The 20,099-nt window shown below is 44.9% G+C and overlaps 1 protein-coding gene across 2 annotated transcripts; it reads left to right on the forward strand.

Annotated features, from left to right (window-relative positions):
- The first annotated feature begins 5,379 nt into the window (after positions 1 to 5,379).
- NPL (N-acetylneuraminate pyruvate lyase) lies at positions 5,380 to 19,253 on the forward strand. Of its 2 annotated transcripts, XM_039555628.1 has the most exons (13): positions 5,380 to 5,490; positions 5,691 to 5,759; positions 8,286 to 8,423; positions 9,075 to 9,148; positions 9,522 to 9,609; positions 13,592 to 13,649; positions 13,733 to 13,808; positions 15,051 to 15,143; positions 15,450 to 15,598; positions 15,788 to 15,834; positions 16,621 to 16,705; positions 17,336 to 17,375; positions 18,465 to 19,253. In XM_039555628.1, the coding sequence occupies exons 2-13, from the start codon at positions 5,695 to 5,697 to the stop codon at positions 18,614 to 18,616; spliced, it is 1,065 nt and encodes a 354-aa protein (XP_039411562.1). In that variant the 5' UTR covers positions 5,380 to 5,490; positions 5,691 to 5,694; the 3' UTR covers positions 18,617 to 19,253. The 2 variants fall into 2 exon arrangements, with proteins under 2 accessions (XP_039411562.1, XP_039411563.1); XM_039555629.1 differs by lacking the exon at positions 8,286 to 8,423.
- The last annotated feature ends 846 nt before the right edge of the window (positions 19,254 to 20,099 follow it).

The following is a 20,099-nucleotide window of genomic DNA, read 5'->3' on the forward strand; positions in this document are numbered from 1 at the left end:
GAAAAATTACTTAAATCTGTTAAAAACTGTACTTTTATTGCTAGACTTACTTTGGAAAAATAGCAACTGATTGTTGCTGCTTTCACTGGTGTCCTTATTATCCTCTGAGTCTTGGCACCACTGACACTGTACTGCTTATTTCATGGCAAGTGGGAAGACACTTGTAGTGGTTTGGTCCAAAATACTCATTACTGTTTATCTGCTGTGAGATAAGAATTAGGAGAAATGCAAAGCAGGCACCAAACTTGAAAGAATATAAAGAAGTTTATTAACAGACCTAAAAGAAGAAAAAAAAATTATACCACCTTCAGAACTCTCCTCCTCCCCCCACCTTCCTCCCTTCTCCCACTGACAATGTGAAAAGACAACCCTTAAGATGTTCAGTCTGTTTACCACTTCCATAATAACCTTGTTCAGTCCATTTAGAAAGAGAAGTCTCTTCTTGCTCATGCTATGAAAACATTATCACAACGAGACAGCCGCCCACTTCCAAATATTGTTCAGTCCATTTAGGAAGAGGAGTCTCTCTGCCTGCGTGTGAGTCCTTTCCCCCGACTTGCAGCTTTTCCCGCAACTGCTTTCGAGGGTCCACTCTTGAAGTTTTTTGGGGTACAATTTTAAGGTTGAGCCGTTCAGAAACAAAAACAGAGGCCCTTCTCCTTCCCTGGGAGCAAAGGGTCTTCATCATCTTCATTGTTAGGACTATCTCTGGGAGCATCTCTAGGAACTGAGGTTTTCTCCTTTCCCATTTGGAGCAAAAGTCCTCATCTGGTTCATCTCTAGGGACTGAGGTTTTCTCCTTTCCTGTTTGGAGCAAAAGTCCTCATCTGGTTCATCTCTCCCTGTCCAAACTTCTCATGAAATTACAGCTGCGTCAGCATCTGCCTATCTCAGTGCAGGTGCTTCTGCTCACGAGTTGAACACTCCACCCCCCATATCTTCATGAAATTACAACAGGATACTCTGATATATCATAGCTTCACAACAGAATTTCAGCTTTAAGCATCTCCTCTCTCTCTTCCTTCAGGGTTTCAGCTCTTCACAGCAATAAAAAGGGTTAATCTCACCTCGGTCTTGCAGCTTTGCAGCTGGAATGTTGAATGTTTCTTATCACAGTGGAGAGGGGGGAGAGCCAAGCCGCTCCGGCTGCCCACGGCAAGGCAGTGGGGGGGTTCCATGGCTGGAACAGGTCCATCGACCCAGGACGGCTGTGGCCCGGCCCGGCCTGGCCCAAGCAGGGCCTGGCCGGGCCCACTGGGCCCTGCTCGGGGCCTGCAGCCACCTGTCCCAGCGCCGGAAACGAGAGAGAGCTTGGAGGGGGAGTTTGCCTATTCTTAAATGTGGATCACAGAGGTGATCACAACTTTAAGTGGCTTAGAGAATTGTCCATATCCAAACTGGCCAGCTGATAGGTTCTATCAGTTCCCAGAGGAACCTGTAAGCACCCCTTAGCAAGGACGTCCCTTCCGGGACTATGCTTGCTAACCTATGACAACACTTTACCAGTCACTGCATAAGATGCTGCAGCTGCAGACAGCCTGAACTCCTCTTCTGCCTTGCCTAGAATTTACAGTGTAAATTTTGGAACCTGAATGTCAGTTCATGTATTCAGGTTCTCCTGAGTGTAAATTCCCACAGCCATTGAAGCATTCCTTTTGGCTAAAGCACAGTTATTTTTTCTTCTGGTAATTCAGAGAGTCTTAGAATTTTTACCATCATTTCCTTAATTGCATCCCTTCCACAGGTAAGCAACGACTTCCCTGAAACAGGAAACCCTTAGTGTGTGATAGTCAGGGAGAGGGACAGGGGCATTGAGGGGAGTCAGAAACAGTGACCAGGTGTGGGAAGACAGTCCCAACCCTGAACTGAGGAGGCGATCGGCTGGACCAACTCTAAAATTTCTCAAAATGTCTCTGAACTAAGATATTAAACACCTCTAGGCATCTCTAAACTACTGTGTACATCTTCTAAATTGCTCTAAAATCCTTTAATCAGCTCTATAGAGCTGTAGGGAACGCTGTATTTCTCAAATGAGGCAATTGCCTCAAACCAGATGTAATTTACACAACTCTTAAGCAGTCTCTCAAGCACTATAAAACTGTTCTAATCAGCTCTAGACTGCCACTAAATTGTGTTAAACATCTCTAACACTTCATTGCCACCTTTAAAATACCTTTACACTTCTTGAAACTGTTCTAAAGATCTGAAAAATAGCTCCAAATTACTCCAGAACTCCTCAGAGGCACACTAAGTAGTTCTGAGGAGCTGTAATATCCCTTTGTAGAGTGCTTGAGTCCTCTAAACTTCACTAGCATCTTTCTAAACCTCCTCTAAGGACCTTTTTTCTGATCGTATCTAGACTTCTCTACATTGATTTGAAGATCGGTGAATTTCCTCTGGGGCTCTTAAACTCCTCTAAGGACCTCTAAACCTCCTTGAATATGCTGTGAGGTGCTCTAAACCCCTCTAAAATACCACCACACAGCTACAAAACACCTCTGACGAGCTCTGAAAGAGCTATTATTACACCCCCTAAGTTTAAAATCCAAATCTAAAACACTCCAGAGCGCTAAATCAGTGTGGATTTCTTTACAGAGCTCCACAATACTCTAGAAAGCTTAAAAGAGCTCTAAAATACACCACACTGCTCTACAATCCATCTCAACAGGTCTAAAACTATTCTAATTGGCTACAAACAACAGTGGGAAATCATAAATTCCTCTAAAATTTCCACTCTGAAAATCCTCTAAACAGCGCTACTACCACTATGCTTAAAGTAGGAGTAAAATGCTTCAAAATAGATCTCAAGCCCTTCTTGGTTTTCTTGTAACTGCTCTAGAACTCTTTTCTGCAGTTCTGGAATTCCTGCTTAGAGACAGTGCTAAAACTATTCTGAAGCCCTCTAAAACCACTCTGAACTGCTCTAAGTTGATCTAAACGTCCTATAAACAGTTCTAAGCAGCCCTAGAGTCCTGTGAAGTGTGCCAGAACTCCTGTAAAGTACTAAACTCCTTTAGCTCTTCTAAACCTCTTCTCAACACCTCAGAGCTCCCCTAAACTAATCTAAAGCTGCTCTGTTGCTGTAAGCAGCACTAATATGTCTCTAAATGCATCTAAAATGCCTCTAAATCTCTACTGTACAACTCTTAAGTCCTCCAGGCAGCTTTAAAATTCCTCTGAAGAGCTCAAAGCAGCTCTAAAACCCTTTTATGCCAATCTGTGACTCCTGCAGAGTTCTAAGTAGCTCTAAACCTCTCCAGGCTACTGTAAAGCTTCTCTCCTGTGCTGTCAACACCATGAAATAGTGCTAAAACTGCCTCAAAATACTCAGAAAATCTTGTAGACTTCCTCTAAATGGCTCTGTAGAGCACTGAATTGTCTATGAACTTCCAGAAATACACTGGTGCTTTGGGGAGATGGAAGAGGTTGCAAGAGCTGGAACTATTGAGCCTGGAGAATGAGAAGTTACCTGTGGGAATGGAAGAGTGTAGAGAAAAGGGATTTTTGGAAGAACAAGATGACCGTTTAAGAAAAGGGAAATACACATGCTTTGTAAGGAGCTGCTAATAAGGCCGAACTCCAGAGAAAGTGGGGCATGCAAACAACCCACAGTGAGCATATTTTGGAGTGGAGGAGGAATACCACGGCCATAAACTCCTGAGATTCTTATGTGAACACATGAAAAATGTGCTCCTGTGTTGAGCTTTTGATGGGCTCCCCCTCCTTCCTGGATCAGGGTAAGAGAGCAGAGGAGGCTGCTGTTCTGCTAAGTTCTTTATTTCATAGTCTCATAGCTTTCTTGAAGACAGAGTTTGAAGGGGGCTACATGATAAAGGCAAGCAGCAACAGCAGACAGCAGGCAAAAACAGCTTCTCCTTCTTCTATATGCTCTGTATGCTCTATATGCTCTATACTCTATATTTTTTCTTACAGAATTGTGGATTATATTTGCTAACTGACCAATAAGATTAACACATGATTCTAGTTTTTCTTTTCTTAACCTATCCTGATCTAATTCTAACAATCATAAGTCTTACAGAAGCGTTACATAGGTATTACACAGATTTGCATATATAGTTTCTATCAGTTCTTATTGTTTAAGTGAACACTCTATCTAAAAAATGTGAACAGTATAATTCTATCTGTATTTTGTCTAAGGTAAAGAATTCCGTGAAAAGGTAACACTGCTGCAGCAAGAACTGTGTTTAAGGTCTCTGCTACAGCTTTTCAATGTTTAAGGCACTTAGCATATATTTCTAATAGAAGTTTAAAAAAATCTATATTTCTATTTCACTTTGGTGTGGCTTCATGTATCTCAGCTTGTCCAAAGGTTTTAATTCAACCCCTATGTTTTGGCTTCCCTCTGGGCCTGAGTTCAGAGGAGCTTTCACTCCAACACTCCTGGATCACACAACTGTTCTCTCTGCAGGTGCTGGGTGCTCTCAAAACACACTCTAATGGAAGATCTGAAAGTGCACACTGAAGACAGTTTTTAAAATTTTTTTTGAAAGTTTATTGCTATGAATCTGTTCAGGGCAGTACTTTGTCTTATAGGATGCTAGTAGTCCGTTGGTCAGATCTACTGGGAGCAGATTTGAATCCTGGCCCAGCTGTGGTTCTGGTGGGATGGGGAGGATTGTGCACAGCACAACTGCCATGGAGCCACACTCCATGCTGGACATGGTACACATCTGGTAAAACCACATGTTGGGCTGCATGTGAGGAGCAGAAAGCCTGAGCTCCATTTGCCTTTCTCACACAGGGACATGGATCTGTCCATGTGTCCCAGAACAGGGACACTGCACTGTTATTGGGAGTGCTTCCAGCACCTCAGCAGGGCTGAGAGGACAACATTTGGAAGAGATTCCTCCCTTTGAGGTTTGGTAGGCCCTGGCACAGATTGCCCAGGAAAGCTGTGGCTGGCTGCCCCTGGATCCCTGGAAATGTCCAAGGCCAGGTTGGATGCGGCTTAGAGCAACCTGGGATAGTTGGATAGGAAGGTGTCCCCGCCCACGGCAGGGGATGGCACTGGGTGACCTTTTAAGGTCTCTTCCAACCCAAATCATTCCAAGATTTTATGTTTGTCTCCATCCTGTTATTAATATTTAAAGACTCGTTTATTTATTTTTATCTTGAAGTTTGCATATAGTGATGAATAACCCAAACTAGCCTCATCTCTTGCACAAAGCGTCGGCAGTAGGACTCCACCGAGGTCGCGGCCGTACTATCAGCCCATGGGAGGCTGCGGGGCAGGCGGGGGATGGGCCGGGCAAGGGCAGGCTGGGTGGAGATCGGCTGGACATGCGGAAGCCGATGAGGAGGGTGTGGCTGGGCTAGGCGAGGGGAGGCTGGGCTGCGCAGGGTTGGCTGCGCAGAGTCAGTCGTCAGCTGCTGCCGCGGCCCCCGCCCTTGTCTCCGCCTCCTGCCCTCTCGGCCGTTCCCGCACCACCGCTAGAGCGGCCCCGAGAGCCGCTGTCGCGGCTGATTGAGGTGAGGGGGGGGCCGGGGCAGACCCCCTTCCCCGCCCCCCCCGCTATCCGTTCCCTCGGGAATGGCTCGGAGCCCACATCTCTGCAGAACCACGCTCCCTGCCTGGCGGGCTCTGATGCACAGTCCGTGAGGTTTTTACCCTTTCACAGAAGCACTCGAACAGAGCTGGTAATCGCTTTTACACCTTTTTTTCCAAACAGCTCAATGACACCCCGGAAGAAGTTAGAGGGTCTTGTAGCTGCTACCATCACTCCAATGACTCCGGATGGGTGAGCTGTCAAAATTGTACTGATTACTGTTTCCTTCTACCCTTATTTTCCTTCTTTCTTATTTGGAGGTGATCTGCTTGCTTTTTTTTTTTTTTTTTTTTTAATCAGATCTTTGATGGGATTGGGGGAACTATTAAATTGGTCCCACTAGGACTAGAGTGAGATTCCCTTGTCTCTGCTTCCTTCTGTTGCTAGCACGTGCTGTGGGTCTGGGTTTGGAGAGTTTGGATCAGTCTCATATCTCCTTTTCTGTTGCTTTGTTAGGTGCAAATTAAATCATAGTACAGTTACATGTGCGGAGCATTGCAGCATTTTCATGTTTGTTAAGGAAAATTGCAGTCCTAGTTAAAAAGAGTTCTTGAGAGCTAGAAAATAATTGTCAGAATCTGAAGGCCTTTTAGACTTCTCTCTACCTTAGCCAAGTCATGCATGCAGTCATGTGTGTGTACATGTGCATGGAATTAGTCTAAACTTGAAGAAAATTGTGCTGCAAGGACAGCACAGTTTTGAGAATAACATGAAATTGAAACTTGAAATTCAGCTTTCTTCAGAGCAGGGGCGGCAAACAGAAGCAAAAAACACTGCATTTTGATGTTGCAAGACCAAGTTGTTTGGAGTCAGCAGAGAACCCTGAGCTCTCATGGGGGATGTGTCAGGATCTGTACACACTTGAGAGAGACAGTGGAGATTTGCTAGTACAGATCTCCAAAAGTGAACTTTACTTTAAGTGCTGAAAAACATGGCTCCATCCCAGTCAGGGAACTCATTCCATTGCAGTCACTGCTTTGATTCTTGCTTTAAAGGAAACTTATTTCTGATTTTATTTTTTATTATGACTCAGATTTATTGCGACATGGTATTTAGAGAGTGACCTGAGCCCTCTGCCTTAACTGCATGGTCCTTGTCAGATATGTTCTGGGGTGGCATCTATGGATTTTTGAGTTGTGTAAAACCAATCAAGGCATCAGAATTGACTTCCAGACCGCAGGGTTGGTCTGTATTTATGACAAGTGAAAACAACAGTGAAATATTATACACTAGTAAACAAAATAAATTTGTCTTGCAGAGAAGATAACCCAAGAATTCTATTTCCCCTGTTTACCAGGGAATGCTGTTGCTTTCTGTCTTGGTTTGAAAGACAGGTATCTGCTAAGGAAGGCAGGAGCCTCCCTTGGAATGGAAAATATGACCCCCTTCCCTCTGAATTTCTATAATTTTGAAATTAAGGGGCTTTCAGGCAAAGAAATGGGAAAAGGAATAACAGTTCTTTACTAGTATATGTGTATAGCAAGGCAAACAAACAGCAACAATGGTAACAACAACAAACAAGGCAGACAAACAACAACAACGGCAGCAACAACAAACAGAACCAGAAAACCCAGTGAACGGTCTCCTGCCGCTCTTTAGGCCCTTTCCCCCCGGTGCAGTTGCGGTCGCGGCCGCCAGGGGCGCTGGTGGCTCCCGGCCGGGCAGGGTGGGTGCGGTGACTCCCCATCGCCTGCAGGGGGCGCTGTGGGGCGGGGCTGGCCGTCCCTCCACGCGGTGATGGCGGACGCAGCCGGCGAACAGGGATGGAAAGGGGGCTCTCTTTACGGACCCCCAGGGGCAGCCGATCCCGGTGCGCCCTCTGGATAGCAAAGAGAGCTGCGGCAGGGACCTCGGAGGCAGCAAGCCGGAACAGCAGGGCGAGCTCACCCGGGGCAGCAAGCAAGAGGCAGCAGAAACTCGGCGGCTGTAGCTGGAACTGCGAGGTGTTCCGGCAGGCAGGGGCTGCGGACTATGGTGTAGCGAATAACCCGGAACAGTGGCAGAGGAATGGCGGGGGGAGGGCGGGGTGGGCAGCAGCAGCCCAGATCCTGAACATGGCAGAGAGAAAGACTCCCTCGGAGGGGAAAGGGGCTCAGGGATCCAGGGGTTTCCCCTGAGACACCTGAGCAGATGGTGAAAGGGTCCTTTGTTTGGTGAGGTAGGGTAACAAGGTCCCAGTGTAACGGCTGGCTGCTCTGACGGGCAGAGCTCCACTCACGGTAGAAGGTGTCAGGAGAATTAATCCACAAACACCAGAGGTTTATGTCCAAAAAGGAGACAGAGGAGTCCTGTTACTTCATTCGAATAAAGGGAGAGGTCATGGGGCATTTCCCCTGGGGTCTCTCAAATTTTTGGAGGGTGCAGCCTCCTATTTATCCTAATTTCCCGACGGCATTTCCCTCTCTCTTTCCCCATTGGCTGAGGTACTTGAGAGGTACAGACTTCCCAAAATACCTAAGACTCCCTTCTAATGTATAACCCCCCCTTTATTTTAATTCTTATGGAATTTATGGTTCTTCTCATTGTTTCTTTCATCTCTCAATATCCAATTTCATTTATCAGCAGACCTAGAGTTTATTTGTAAAGACATATCTCTTTCTTTCCATGCATCAATCAGTGGAACCCTTCCCATTGTTTCTTTTATCTCTCAGTACTAGTTTTATCTTCCAGCAGGCCCACAGCTTGTTTGTAAAGACAAGTGCCTCATTCCTTTCAAAGACAGCAGAAGACAGAACCCCGCAGTGGTGGTGAATTCTTCCCACAGCGACTGCGACCTCCTTGCCCTCCGAATGCTGAGAGAGGAAAGAGGGAGCTAGGAGTTGCACCCAACCCCTTTTCCCCAGCCCAATTCTCGAGGTATCTCTGCCCCTCCACGAGAAACCCCCCAGCTAAAAGGGCAGCCAGCCGCACCCTTCCCCCCTTCCCGTAGAAACTTCTTTTGTCTCTTCTAAGTATCAGGTCGTTATTGTTTCTTAGCAACAAAAAATGGGAGACAATTCTTTAAGAGAAAGAAAAAAAAGGAGAACTCCTAAACCCCAACACTCTCCTCATCCTTTAATGAGAGAGAGAGGTCAAAGTCACATCCAGCGGGATGGCGTTTCACTCTCTGTATCCAGCAGTTATAACCATCCATCAGTTTAACCATTTGCCAGCACTTGCACAAATAAGTTTGTGCTCTCAAGAGGACTCCTGTTTCTCTCAAAAGAGAAAAAGGTTTTAGTTCTTCCTGTTCTCTCATATCTCCCAAAAAAAGTTCTTTGCTGTGAAAAAAAGTTTGGAACAGCAAACTACTTGTCAGGAGGAAGAGAAACTGGAAGAGAGAATTCAAGGCTGAGCTGCTACCTCAGATGTTAAATAAATGTCGAATGTTTCTTACCTCTGGGTAATCTGTGTTTGTACAAATGCAAGGCTTCAAAATATATGGGGTTTTTTTTGGTTTCTTAATCACTAAGTTTAAAATAACTGTAGGTGGGGACTTAATGGTTGCTGTGGTTCCTTTTATTGCAGACAAATTAACCTCCCAGTGATTCGTCAGTATGTGGATTATCTGGTAAATGAGCAGAATGTGAAGAACGTTTTTGGTAAGTGTTTTTTGACAGAAACTGCGTTACAGCCCTTTTGCCTGGATGGGAATCCTGTGATATCTTAACTGATAGGAGCTGTAGTGGGAGGGAATGTGGATGTGGGATCATCCTCACCATTTATATTCACTAGTGGAGAGAGTGCAAGAGGTACTTAAGGCATCTAGTTTTGCCCACACCCTATTTCTGTGAGGGATAAAATAAAGTACCTTCATAAGGTGACATTCCAGAGATGAATGGATAATGTGTTGACAGAGAAGACTGATCTGAATGATTCTTCCCAACTCCAAAATGTTACTTCTTGTCTTCAGTGAAACCTGTGTGTGTAGGTGAGGCCTCAGCCAGTGTGTTGTGTTTTGTTGTGTTGAAACAGTAAATGGCACAACGGGAGAAGGCCTGTCCCTTAGCATCCAGGAGAGGAAGCAGTTGGCAGAAGAATGGATGTGCCAGGGAAAAGACAAGTAAGTGACTGAGAGGGAATGGGGGATTCTAGATCTTGTGTTATAATGCCTGATTGCAAAACCAAGTTTGCTGATGCCTTTTTTTTTTTAGTATTTTGTTGTTGGTCTTTGTTCCCCAGCTCCTTTATCACAGAAGTATGTTTCTGTCACTGCCAGTTAGCTGATGTCTGTTTCTCCTGCTTAGAGAGCTTCCGAGAGTCCTCTTTGGTACACTGAGAAGTGGGGGAACGAGAAGGGGCTTGGAAAAGAAGGGCTGTGCAGTTTGCTTAGTCTTGAGAACAAATACAAATAAAGAGCATTTCTGAACCTTTTAATGTATTACATTATTTGGTGTGACTGAAGCTGAGGTGTCGAGTGCTTAACTGTTTCCCTAAAGAAGCAAAATTAGTGTCAGAAGAAAGAATTTAATCTGGATCTGCATCTGTGTATCCAACTGCAGCTTCATTCTCCCTTTCTTGTACCTGTCATAGTCTTGTATCCCTCACTGCTGCTTTTCTCTCGGATGCTGGGTCAGAGGATGTGCACAGGAGGAGGTGTTTTGGGGGAGAAGAATAATGAGCAGAAATAAACTGGTGTGAAGGATCACAGCCTTCAGATCCATAGCCTTTATATCCATATCTTGTGGATTTAAAGGAGAAAAACAGCAATGGGGTTGATGGACTGGAACATGGAGGATTCCCTTGGCAGGAGCAGACAAGCAGTCAAAGGTGCTGCTGTGAGGTTGAACTCTTCTGGTAGGTTTGCAGAGAAATAGGTTTAGAAAGTAAAGATATACTTTGATTTCCTTTACTCTTCCCAGCCTCCCTTTTAAATTCTCAATATCTGAATTTCAATTTCCTAATAAAATGCTAAGATTCATCTCTCCTGACAGCCTTGCAAGTACAACAGCAAGAAGTCATATGTGATTGATGTTTACAAATATGTTTTTCTTCCATCACTGGCTGCTTGTCGCTGTCAGCACTTTCCCCATGTTTTTGCTCATCAGGTCAACACAGGCTCAGCTCTTTTTTCGGTTCTTGTTCTGTGGCTACCTGGGCTGAAGCGAGTCATTTTGTGTATTGGGTTGACCCTGAGTTGATGGACAGTCTTTAAGACCAATTACGCTTCTCACAATTTACATATTTAAACTGCACAGAAAGGCGGGACTTCCCCTTTTTGTCGGAGCTCGCTTGCTGGGAGGTGGGGGGCTCCGAGCCTCCCGGCCCCGCCGGGCCGGGCCGGGGCCACTGCCCCTTTCCCCCTTTCCCAACGCTGCGGCACGGACCCTGGGTTGCTGGGGGGGACTGTCCCAGAGCCGCAGGCAGCTCAAACCAGCCATGGACTGCTCACAGCTAAACCCATCCAGCGCGGCTTCTGGGGACAGGCGGGTCCCTCTCCTCTCCATGCGGAGCCGGCGGAGTCAACGGGAGCCGGCAGAGCCTCCTGTCTGCAGCCAGCACACTTCGTGCTGAACTGAAGAGGACACCATGCAGCCAGCAGCACAAAGGGAGCGAGGCTTTCCCCACCGTAAAGCCTGAACAAGAACACCCTTCAACATGGCGGCGTCAGAGTCAGAGAGAAAGAGAAGTGAGTCACGTGGGACGGAGCTGAGCATGGTGACGGGAGAAAAGAGGGCGGTGCCGCGATTCTGGCGCGCAGCTTAAAAGAAACCTTCTTGCATGCCGTGATAAGAAACTGTAATACCACAAACTGTTTGTCTCTTTAATCCATTTGAAGAACATGGGGGGATGGAGAATCCTCATGTGGCCTATGAAGATTATGAAGAGTGCCTATGCCAGGCTATATAGAAGTAGTAAGAGGCTGTTAGAGACTTGTGGCGAAGAAAAGCCTTTGTGTGCAGGCCAAAATAACTTATCCTTAAAAAGATGAATAACCCCATGTGATGGTCCATGTTTTGTAGTGTGAAGGAACTGTGAGATTTTTCATGGGAGAGATGTTCTACACACAGCAGATTGATTGTTTCCGGGCAGATCTGCTGTTAGTGGCAGTTTGGGAACCACGTGCAACTGAAGGAAAACCCTTTTTTCCTTAAGCATAAGAGAGAGACTTTTCAAGAACTGCAACACTGACTAACATCCCATGTTCTGTTATCCCTTGTGTGAGCTGGGTAAAAGGAGAGAAGTGCTGGGGGGGGGGGGGGGATTTGCTTTAATTTTGTTTTGTTATTTTCTCTTTACTTTTAATTCTATTAGTAATAAAACTCTTTCATTGTACTGCAACTGTTTAAGGTTTGTGCCTGCTTTGCTTTTTCTCCTAATTCTTATCTAACAGAAGGAAAATAAGTAAGTAATGAATATTTTGAACCAAAACCACTACATTTAATTGGTGTTTCCGCCCGGTTTCGAACTCAACCCGCCACATTAAATGGTGGTGAATGCGGGCAATTAATGAGCGCTGTGAGATGAAGATTAATTAGGAGAAAATAATAAGCAGAGCAAGTATAAAGTTATAAAATTAAGTAGAATAATAGAAGAAATTTGCTTTGTAGTAGTGGTAAAAAATCTAGGGGTGGAGGTTTATGTAATTTGTTTTCTTTTAGCTCTGGTTTTTGCTATTTTAAGTAACTTTTGGATATGTAAATTTTAAGAAGCAAGGGGTGGAATGTATTGGGTTGACCCTGAGTTGATGGACAGTCTTTAAGACCAATTATGCTTCTCGCAATTTACATATTTAAACTGCACAGAAAGGCGGGACTTCCCCTTTTTGTCGGAGCTTGCTTGCTGGGAGGTGGGGGGCTCCGAGCCTCCCGGCCCCGCTGGGCCGGGCCGGGGCCACTGCCCCTTTCCCCCTTTCCCAACGCTGCGGCACGGACCCTGGGTCGCTGGGGGGGGGACTGTCCCAGAGCCGCAGGCAGCTAAAACCAGCCATGGACTGCTCACAGCTAAACCCATCCAGCGTGGCTTCTGGGGACAGGCGGGTCCCTCTCCTCTCCATGCGGAGCCTGCGGAGTCAACGGGAGCCGGCAGAGCCTCCTGTCTGCAGCCAGCACACTTCGTGCTGAACTGAAGAGGACACCATGCAGCCAGCAGCACAGAGGGAGCGAGGCTTTCCCCACTGTAAAGCCTGAACAAGAACACCCTTCAACATGGCGGCGTCAGAGTCAGAGAGAAAGAGAAGTGAGTCACCTGGGACGGAGCTGAGCATGGTGACGGGAGAAAAGAGGGCGGTGCCGCGATTCTGGCGCGCAGCTTAAAAACCTTCTTGCATGCCGTGATAAGAAACTGTAATACCACAAACTGTTTGTCTCTTTAATCCATATGAAGAACATGGGGGGATGGAGAATCCTCATGTGGCCTATGAAGATTATGAAGAGTGCCTATGCCAGGCTATATAGAAGTAGTAAGAGGCTGTTAGAGACTTGTGGCGAAGAAAAGCCTTTGTGTGCAGGCCAAAATAACTTATCCTTAAAAAGATGAATAACCCCATGTGATGGTCCATGTTTTGTAGTGTGAAGGAACTGTGAGATTTTTCATGGGAGAGATGTTCTACACACAGCAGATTGTTTGTTTCCGGGCAGATCTGCTGTTAGTGGCAGTTTGGGAACCACGTGCAACTGAAGGAAAACCCTTTTTTCCTTAAGCATAAGAGAGAGACTTTTCAAGAACTGCAACACTGACTAACATCCCATGTTCTGTTATCCCTTGTGTGAGCTAGGTAAAAGGAGAGAAGTGCTGGAAAGGGGGGGGGGATTTGCTTTAATTTTGTTTTGTTATTTTCTCTTTACTTTTAATTCTATTAGTAATAAAGCTCTTTCATTGTACTGCAACTGTTTAAGGTTTGTGCCTGCTTTGCTTTTCTCCTAATTCTTATCTCACAGAAGGAAAATAAGTAAGTAATGAATATTTTGAACCAAAACCACTACATTTAATTGGTGTTTCCGCCCGGTTTCGAACTCAACCCGCTACATTTTGGCAGCCTGGTAGTTTTTCCACCATCACTGAAACCTCCCCAAAATCTTCTGAATTTGTTTTTTTATGTGCAGATTGGACCATGTGATCATTCATGTGGGAGCACTGAATCTACCAGAGTGCCAAGAACTGGTGTGTATATGATATTTTTCACTCTGTGTGTGATAAATAGAGGAAGATGTACCCTCAGATGCTTTCCATGCTGTCTTTTATAGGCAAGACATGCAGCAGTCATAGGTGCTGGTGGCATTGCTGTCATAGCCCCCTTCTTCTTCAAACCCACAAACAAAGGTGAGTAGATGTGATTGCTAAGGCCTTTTTATTGCCCTCCCAACCTTCATAATAGATAAAGGATTAATGCCATCTACTTTCTTTGGAAAATATTCTGATGATAATGTTTGCACAACTGTAATGGAAAAGCAAAACCTGCAAGAAGCATTTTTTAAAGATGATAGGTAGCAGAATTGTCCTGGTAAGAAGTGGGAAGGATGTCTTTTGGGATGTATTTTGTTACCATTTTGTAAAAAGAAGAGTTGCTTTTGGAAAGAATAGTCTAGTTAACTAGTCTGTGTTCTGAATCGATAGTTTGGGGTTCATGTTTGATCTGGGCCACACTAGGAAGCAGCTGGTTCCATGCTGACCCTTGCTGGGCACTGACCTAGTTGAGGAACTGCTGATACACAGTTGTGGCTCTTGTTACTGAAGTGATCGGGTTTGGTTCTGTCTAAGGTTACCTCAAAACTGAAAACTGAGTATTTTGTCCTTAAGATCCTGACAATAACATAAAAGAACCACATGAAGTGGAGGTTTGTAAAAGAAATATTAGAAGTTGTCTGAATGAATTCTGAATGGAAATGTTCATATGAAAGCACCAGAAGAAACCAGAGTAAGTTGCCAGAATGGCTGATAGTGACAGCCAGGACACAATCAGTGGCAATCAGACTGGTACTCACAGAGGAACAGCACAAAAGTCAGCAGAAACCTCGCTGAGAGTAGGGTGGCAGTGGTTTTTGCCATTCTTCTTCCTTCTGTGTCAATGAGAAAAAAGATCTGTGAAGGATGCAATGAGCAAGATTCTTGGGAAGAATGTCAACCATAACAACTCTTTGATTCCTAAAATGGTGCAAAAAAAGTTGTCCAAAACCTGGTTCATTATCCTCACCAAGGAATACCCCAGGGAGGTGAACATGAACTTGATCCCTTGTCCTCTGTTACACACAAGTGATCCTGCTGAGACTACTTGGCACACAGGTCTGGCACATGTGAGAGCATGCCTGAGTTACACTTGTAAGAATGAGTGTGAGCTACTCAAATGGGTTTGGTTTAAAAGAAGTATTGTCTTTGCCTTTCTTAAGGTCTTCCCCTGATTTATGTCACATTTAATGTTTTATGACATGTGAAGGGTTTTGTATGACTTGCTGTGTGTGGTGCCCAAGCTGAGACTTCTCCACAGCCCCCGTGCTGTGAATCTGAACTGTGTCTCCCTATGGATAGCCTCCTTCTCTTACGGGATACCTGATGGTTTCCTTCTAGATGAGCTGGTTGCTTTCTTACAGAAGATTGCATCTGAAGCCCCTGAGGTTCCATTTTATTACTATCACATTCCTCCTCTGACGGGTGTGAAGAGTAAGTACAGAGTACAGATCTTTGGTTATTTGCTCTGGACAGCAGGTTATATGGTGTTTCTGAATGCATGGATTTATATTTAGTCTTCAAGGTGTTGTTGCCAGTTCATTCCTAAAATTTTTCTGATCTGGTAAAAGAGTCTTACTTTTTGTTGTCTTAGTCATTGTTTTAGAGCCGTATAGTTTAATAGGCTTAGGCTGAAAGTGAACAACTTGTAAAATATGAAGTCTTTCTCTCGGGGGCAAGGCAGGGAACTCTTCCAGAACAGGCCTGCATTCCCTCATATGAGATTGCTGTTCTGTACAGTTCGTGTGGAAGAGCTGCTGGATGGGATAAAAGCACAGATCCCCAACTTCCAGGGTGTGAAGTTCAGTGACACGGACCTGCTGGACCTGGCACAGTGCATAAACAAGAATGAAACAGGGGAGTTTGAATTTCTTTATGGGGTGGATGAGGTAAGAAGCTTCTCTTAAAAGTAATTTCTTCTTAAGGCACTCTCTTGCTTCAGCCTTGGGGAAGAAGTAACCCTGGACACTCAGTGCAAGGCAGTTTCACTGCTTCCTCCTACCACCCCTTTTTTGCCTTGATTTTATTACATGAAATAAATTTTTTTTTCTTTTTTTTCTCCCTCCACCCCAAACTAGCAACTGTTGGGTGCACTGGCAGTAGGGGCAAATGGAGCAGTTGGAAGGTCAGTATGGCTTGGACTCCTTCGCCTCACACATCCACTGTGCTGTTTTATCTTCCACTATTTGCATAGTATTTCCCTGACCGTCTTCAGTCATGGCAATGGAGGATTTTGCAGGATAGGGATGTAGAGAGGCAAACAGACACATAATCTAGCCCCAGTCCTAGTGATGGGACAGTCATATAACCCAGGATCCCAGAGTATGTTCCTTTGAGTAATTACTGCTGTGGTTTCTAAGCTGATACAAAGGTTTCAATGCATTTTTTATCCTCACGGCAACTTTTGAAGTAGGTAATCACTTCTATCTTCATTGGGTAAGGAACCAAAACCCAGAGAGGTTAAAATTGTTAGTTCACATGAGCAGTGTGTGAGGAAAAGAGCTGTGCTGAGTTTAATTTCTAATTTATCTGCCCCTCATATCAGGCTGATTGGATGAATTACTGTGTGATATCTGTGTTCTCTCTAGGCAATCCATTACATAAACAAGCAGCTGGAAAACTAAGTGATTGACTTTCCTTATTGCCTGATGATATCTTTTTATTTTTAATTTTGAAAAGCAGTTCCATTTGGAAAGAACTGGGAAGAGAAATCTGCTCTCTAATTCTTCCATGGAGCTTGGCATACTTCAGATGCTTGACAGTAGATTGCACCACACATAGATTGCACGGATTTTTCTCATAATAATGACAATATCAACAGCAAAAGCCTGTGGTCATTTCTTTTGTTTCACTGGCTTTAAGTTCCTCCTTTTCATTTACCAATTCTATTTTTGGTTTGGTTTTTTGACAGTACATACAACTATTTGGGCCGACAAACCAATCTGATGTTGCAAGCCTTTGCAAAGCCAGACCTTGCCTTGGCACAGAAGTATCAGGTAAAGCATCTTCCTGGGCCTCACTGGGAGCAACCTGCTTCCTCTTTGAGCTTTTCTGTGGCTGTTCTCCATATGGTTCTGTCATCCTTTCTGAAACAGGTTTATTAAAGAAAAATTCTTTCATCTCCAACCCCGCTTTTTGTTATTCATCCCTCCTCACTTTTTTGACCATTCCTTATTACCTTTGAACCAAGACCTGCCTCACTTACCTTTCAACTCTAATCTCATCCATGCAAGTGGGCAACGGTCTGGCCTTTTTACTGGAACAAACCCACAGTGGCCAAGCCCCTTGACTAGGAATATTCTGGGAATAGCCTATGTGATGTAGGGCAGAAAGCTGTCCCAAATCAGCTCTGCCTTCTCCCCTTTTGGTCTTGGGCAGTTTGAAGATTTGTGAGGAGTTCTGAGCCATCAGTATACAATCTGTACCCAATGTTTTTATGGAACATTTGTGGTATCCCTCCCCTATTCCACTGGAATTCAATTAGTATTTCCCAGAGACTGGCTAGGTGGCCAAGGGCTTTTCTCAAAGCTGTGCAACAGTTATATCAGATATAAATATAGTAGCTTTAGATGCTTTTACACTTTCAAATTTGAGGGTGTTAATAAATTACTATCGGTCTTTTCTAGTTTCTCACTGGGGAATTTCTCAACTTTGTCATCAAACTGGGTAAGTAAACAGGGTAAACACTGCCTGTTTTCCTCATTATGTCTAAAAGTGCAAACTTGGTGCTCCTCAAACTCTCATATAGCTGTACTCTTAGAACTTCCTTCCTGAAAGATACTGCAGTGAAAAACTGTTGCATCTGCTGTTTCCCAATTTAGTAGCAGTTGGGAGCTGAACAAAGGGAGCTGACCAAGCATCCCTGACAGATTCCACTCTCCCTTCCTTCCTTCTGCTGTGAAATCTCACAGATTTAAAACTGTGACTCTGTGATTTACCCTTGTTCTTATCCTGACTCTTTCTGTGGGTTGGTTTTTTTGTTAGGTTTTTTTCCTTCCACCGCCAAAAGCTCATTTCTAGCTTTATTGCTACAGTAATTTTTCTGAAATGGTGGTGCCCAAGTAGAAGAACAGTTCTGATATTTCTCTCTCCTGCCTTGCTGTAATTTAACAGGAATATTGTTGAAGGCTGTACAAGGCCAAAACATTTTAAAAAACCATGATTTCTAGAAACAAAATCAAGTTTAAATATAAAGAGCAATTAAAACCAACAGAGTGGTGTTGGAGACTGAAACAGACAGGAAATGTTTAAATTAAATTCTATCAGACATTTAATGAAGAGAGCTGTTTACTGTAGGTTTGCGGTACATATGCAAGCCCTGATGAATCTTGCCGAGCTTTAGAGCCTGGTTGTATTTCTTGGGTTCAAAGTCAGAGGAATTGCGTTGTTTTTTAGCCTTATAGATAAAGAGGGAAACACTAAATTTCCAGAAGTACATAAGGAGTCATGATCTATAGACAGAGGGCAGGATGTCGTCACTGCCAAGGCTTGGCTCTGTGTGAGTCTGAATTGGGGGATTCCTACATAGGAATAAGTTTAGTAAGTAGGTGTAATTTTTACTGCAGTGTCATTCCTGTCTGCAAGCACAGTTACCTCTTTTAAATTACACTGCTCTTGCTTCCAAGAAGTGCTTGAAGCCTGGTTGATGCTGGATTACACAGAAAATCTATGGTTCTGCTTTTTTGGACACCTGTATTGAGGCTGCTTTAAGGAAAGTGGTCTGCAAATGTCCTGATTTTGCTTTTGTCTGCCCAGGTTTTGGTGTTGCACAGACTAAAGCTGTAATGACTTTTGTTTCTGGCATTCCCATGGGACCTCCACGGCTTCCGCTTGTTGATGCCTCCAGTGAGTTCATCGTCAAGGCCAAAGCCAAGCTGGACAGCATTGTGTGGCCTGATGGTGACTGATCATAGTGTCATGGAATCACTAAGGTTGAGAAAGACGTCTAAGATCATCAGGTCCAACCACTAACCTGACACTCCCGGGTTCACCACTAAGCCACATCCCCAAGTGCCACATCTATGATGTTGACTTCCATGTAGATCTGGAGGTTCCTTTTCTGGTATTCTCTGCCATGTGGCACATCCCCCACATGATGGGCTAGGATTTCTTTCAGGGAAATGGCAATGTGCCCAAGCCCCTTCCTGTTAGGGCTGCCTTTGCTGGAGCACATGTAGCCTGACATTTTACACTGCTCTCCTGGAGTGCTGCAAATTCCAGGACTGACTGGGATTGTTTAATAAAAAAATAGCAAATTTTTCCCAGTTGGAGGAGAGAGCTGATGACTTTTGCATAGAAAGGAGGAAGATCTGTCTCTACCCCCTCTCAGCTGGATGGTGTTTTGTCCTCTCCATGAGGACATTGTGGGTTTAAACAACAGTATGACAACATCAGGTTGCTCAGGCTGGTATCTGTTCATCAGAATCACTGGGACATTGTCTGTGTGTGTAAAATCCTGCTTCTGTCTTATTTCTGTGTTTATACAGCTTAATGCAAAATTTAAAAAAGAAATCCCTTTTGTAACAGCAAGCTTTGGATCGCTAATAAGCAGGTATTTCTCCATTTTTTTCTTTAGGACAGAAACAAACCCACGATTGAGCTGTGCACCTCCATGTGGCAGTGCAGAATGCTGTCATGCAGGTTAGGAAGGCATAGAATCATAAGAAACCTAGAATGGTTTGGGATGGAAGGGACCTAAAAATCATTCAATTTCCATCCACACCTTGCACTGTCCCAAGTTGCTCCAAGCCCCATCCAGCCTGGTCTTGGACACTTCAGGGATGGGGCAGCCACAGCTTCTCTGGGCAGCCTGTGCCAGTGCCTCACCACCCTCACAGGGAAGAACTTCTTCCCAATATCCCATCTGACTCTGCCCTCTGGCAACGGGATGCCATTCCCCCTTGTCATGTCACTTCAGGCCTTGCCCCAAGTCCCTCTCCAGCTCTCTTGGAGCCCCTTTAGGCACTGCAAGGGGCTGTAAGGTCTCCCCTGCGCCTTCTCCAAGCTGAATACCCCCAGGTCTCCCAGTCTTGTCTACAGAGCAGAGGGGCTCCAGCCTTTGGAGGAGCTTCAAGGCCTTCTCTGGACTCACTCCAGCAGCTCTGTGTCCTGATGTTGGGGGCCACAGAGCTGGAGGCAGCTCTGCAGGTGGGGTCTCACCAGAGCAAGTCACCTGTTGTCAGATTAAAAGGTGCATTTTTTTATGTCCTGGGCTGAACGTCTTGCTGGCTGATGGTCCCTATGGCTGACACATGAGGGGTCTCATGCCCTGACTGTTCCTCATGAAAAGAATGATTGCAGGGGGGCTGGAAGGAGGGAAGAGAGATCCAGTATGTACTGAGGCACTTGGGTGGTTTTGCCACAACCAGTGGCGCCACGGATGACAACAAC

This window comes from Corvus cornix, chromosome 8 (genome assembly GCF_000738735.6).
Source record: "Corvus cornix cornix isolate S_Up_H32 chromosome 8, ASM73873v5, whole genome shotgun sequence".
NCBI classification, from domain to species: domain Eukaryota; kingdom Metazoa; phylum Chordata; class Aves; order Passeriformes; family Corvidae; genus Corvus; species Corvus cornix.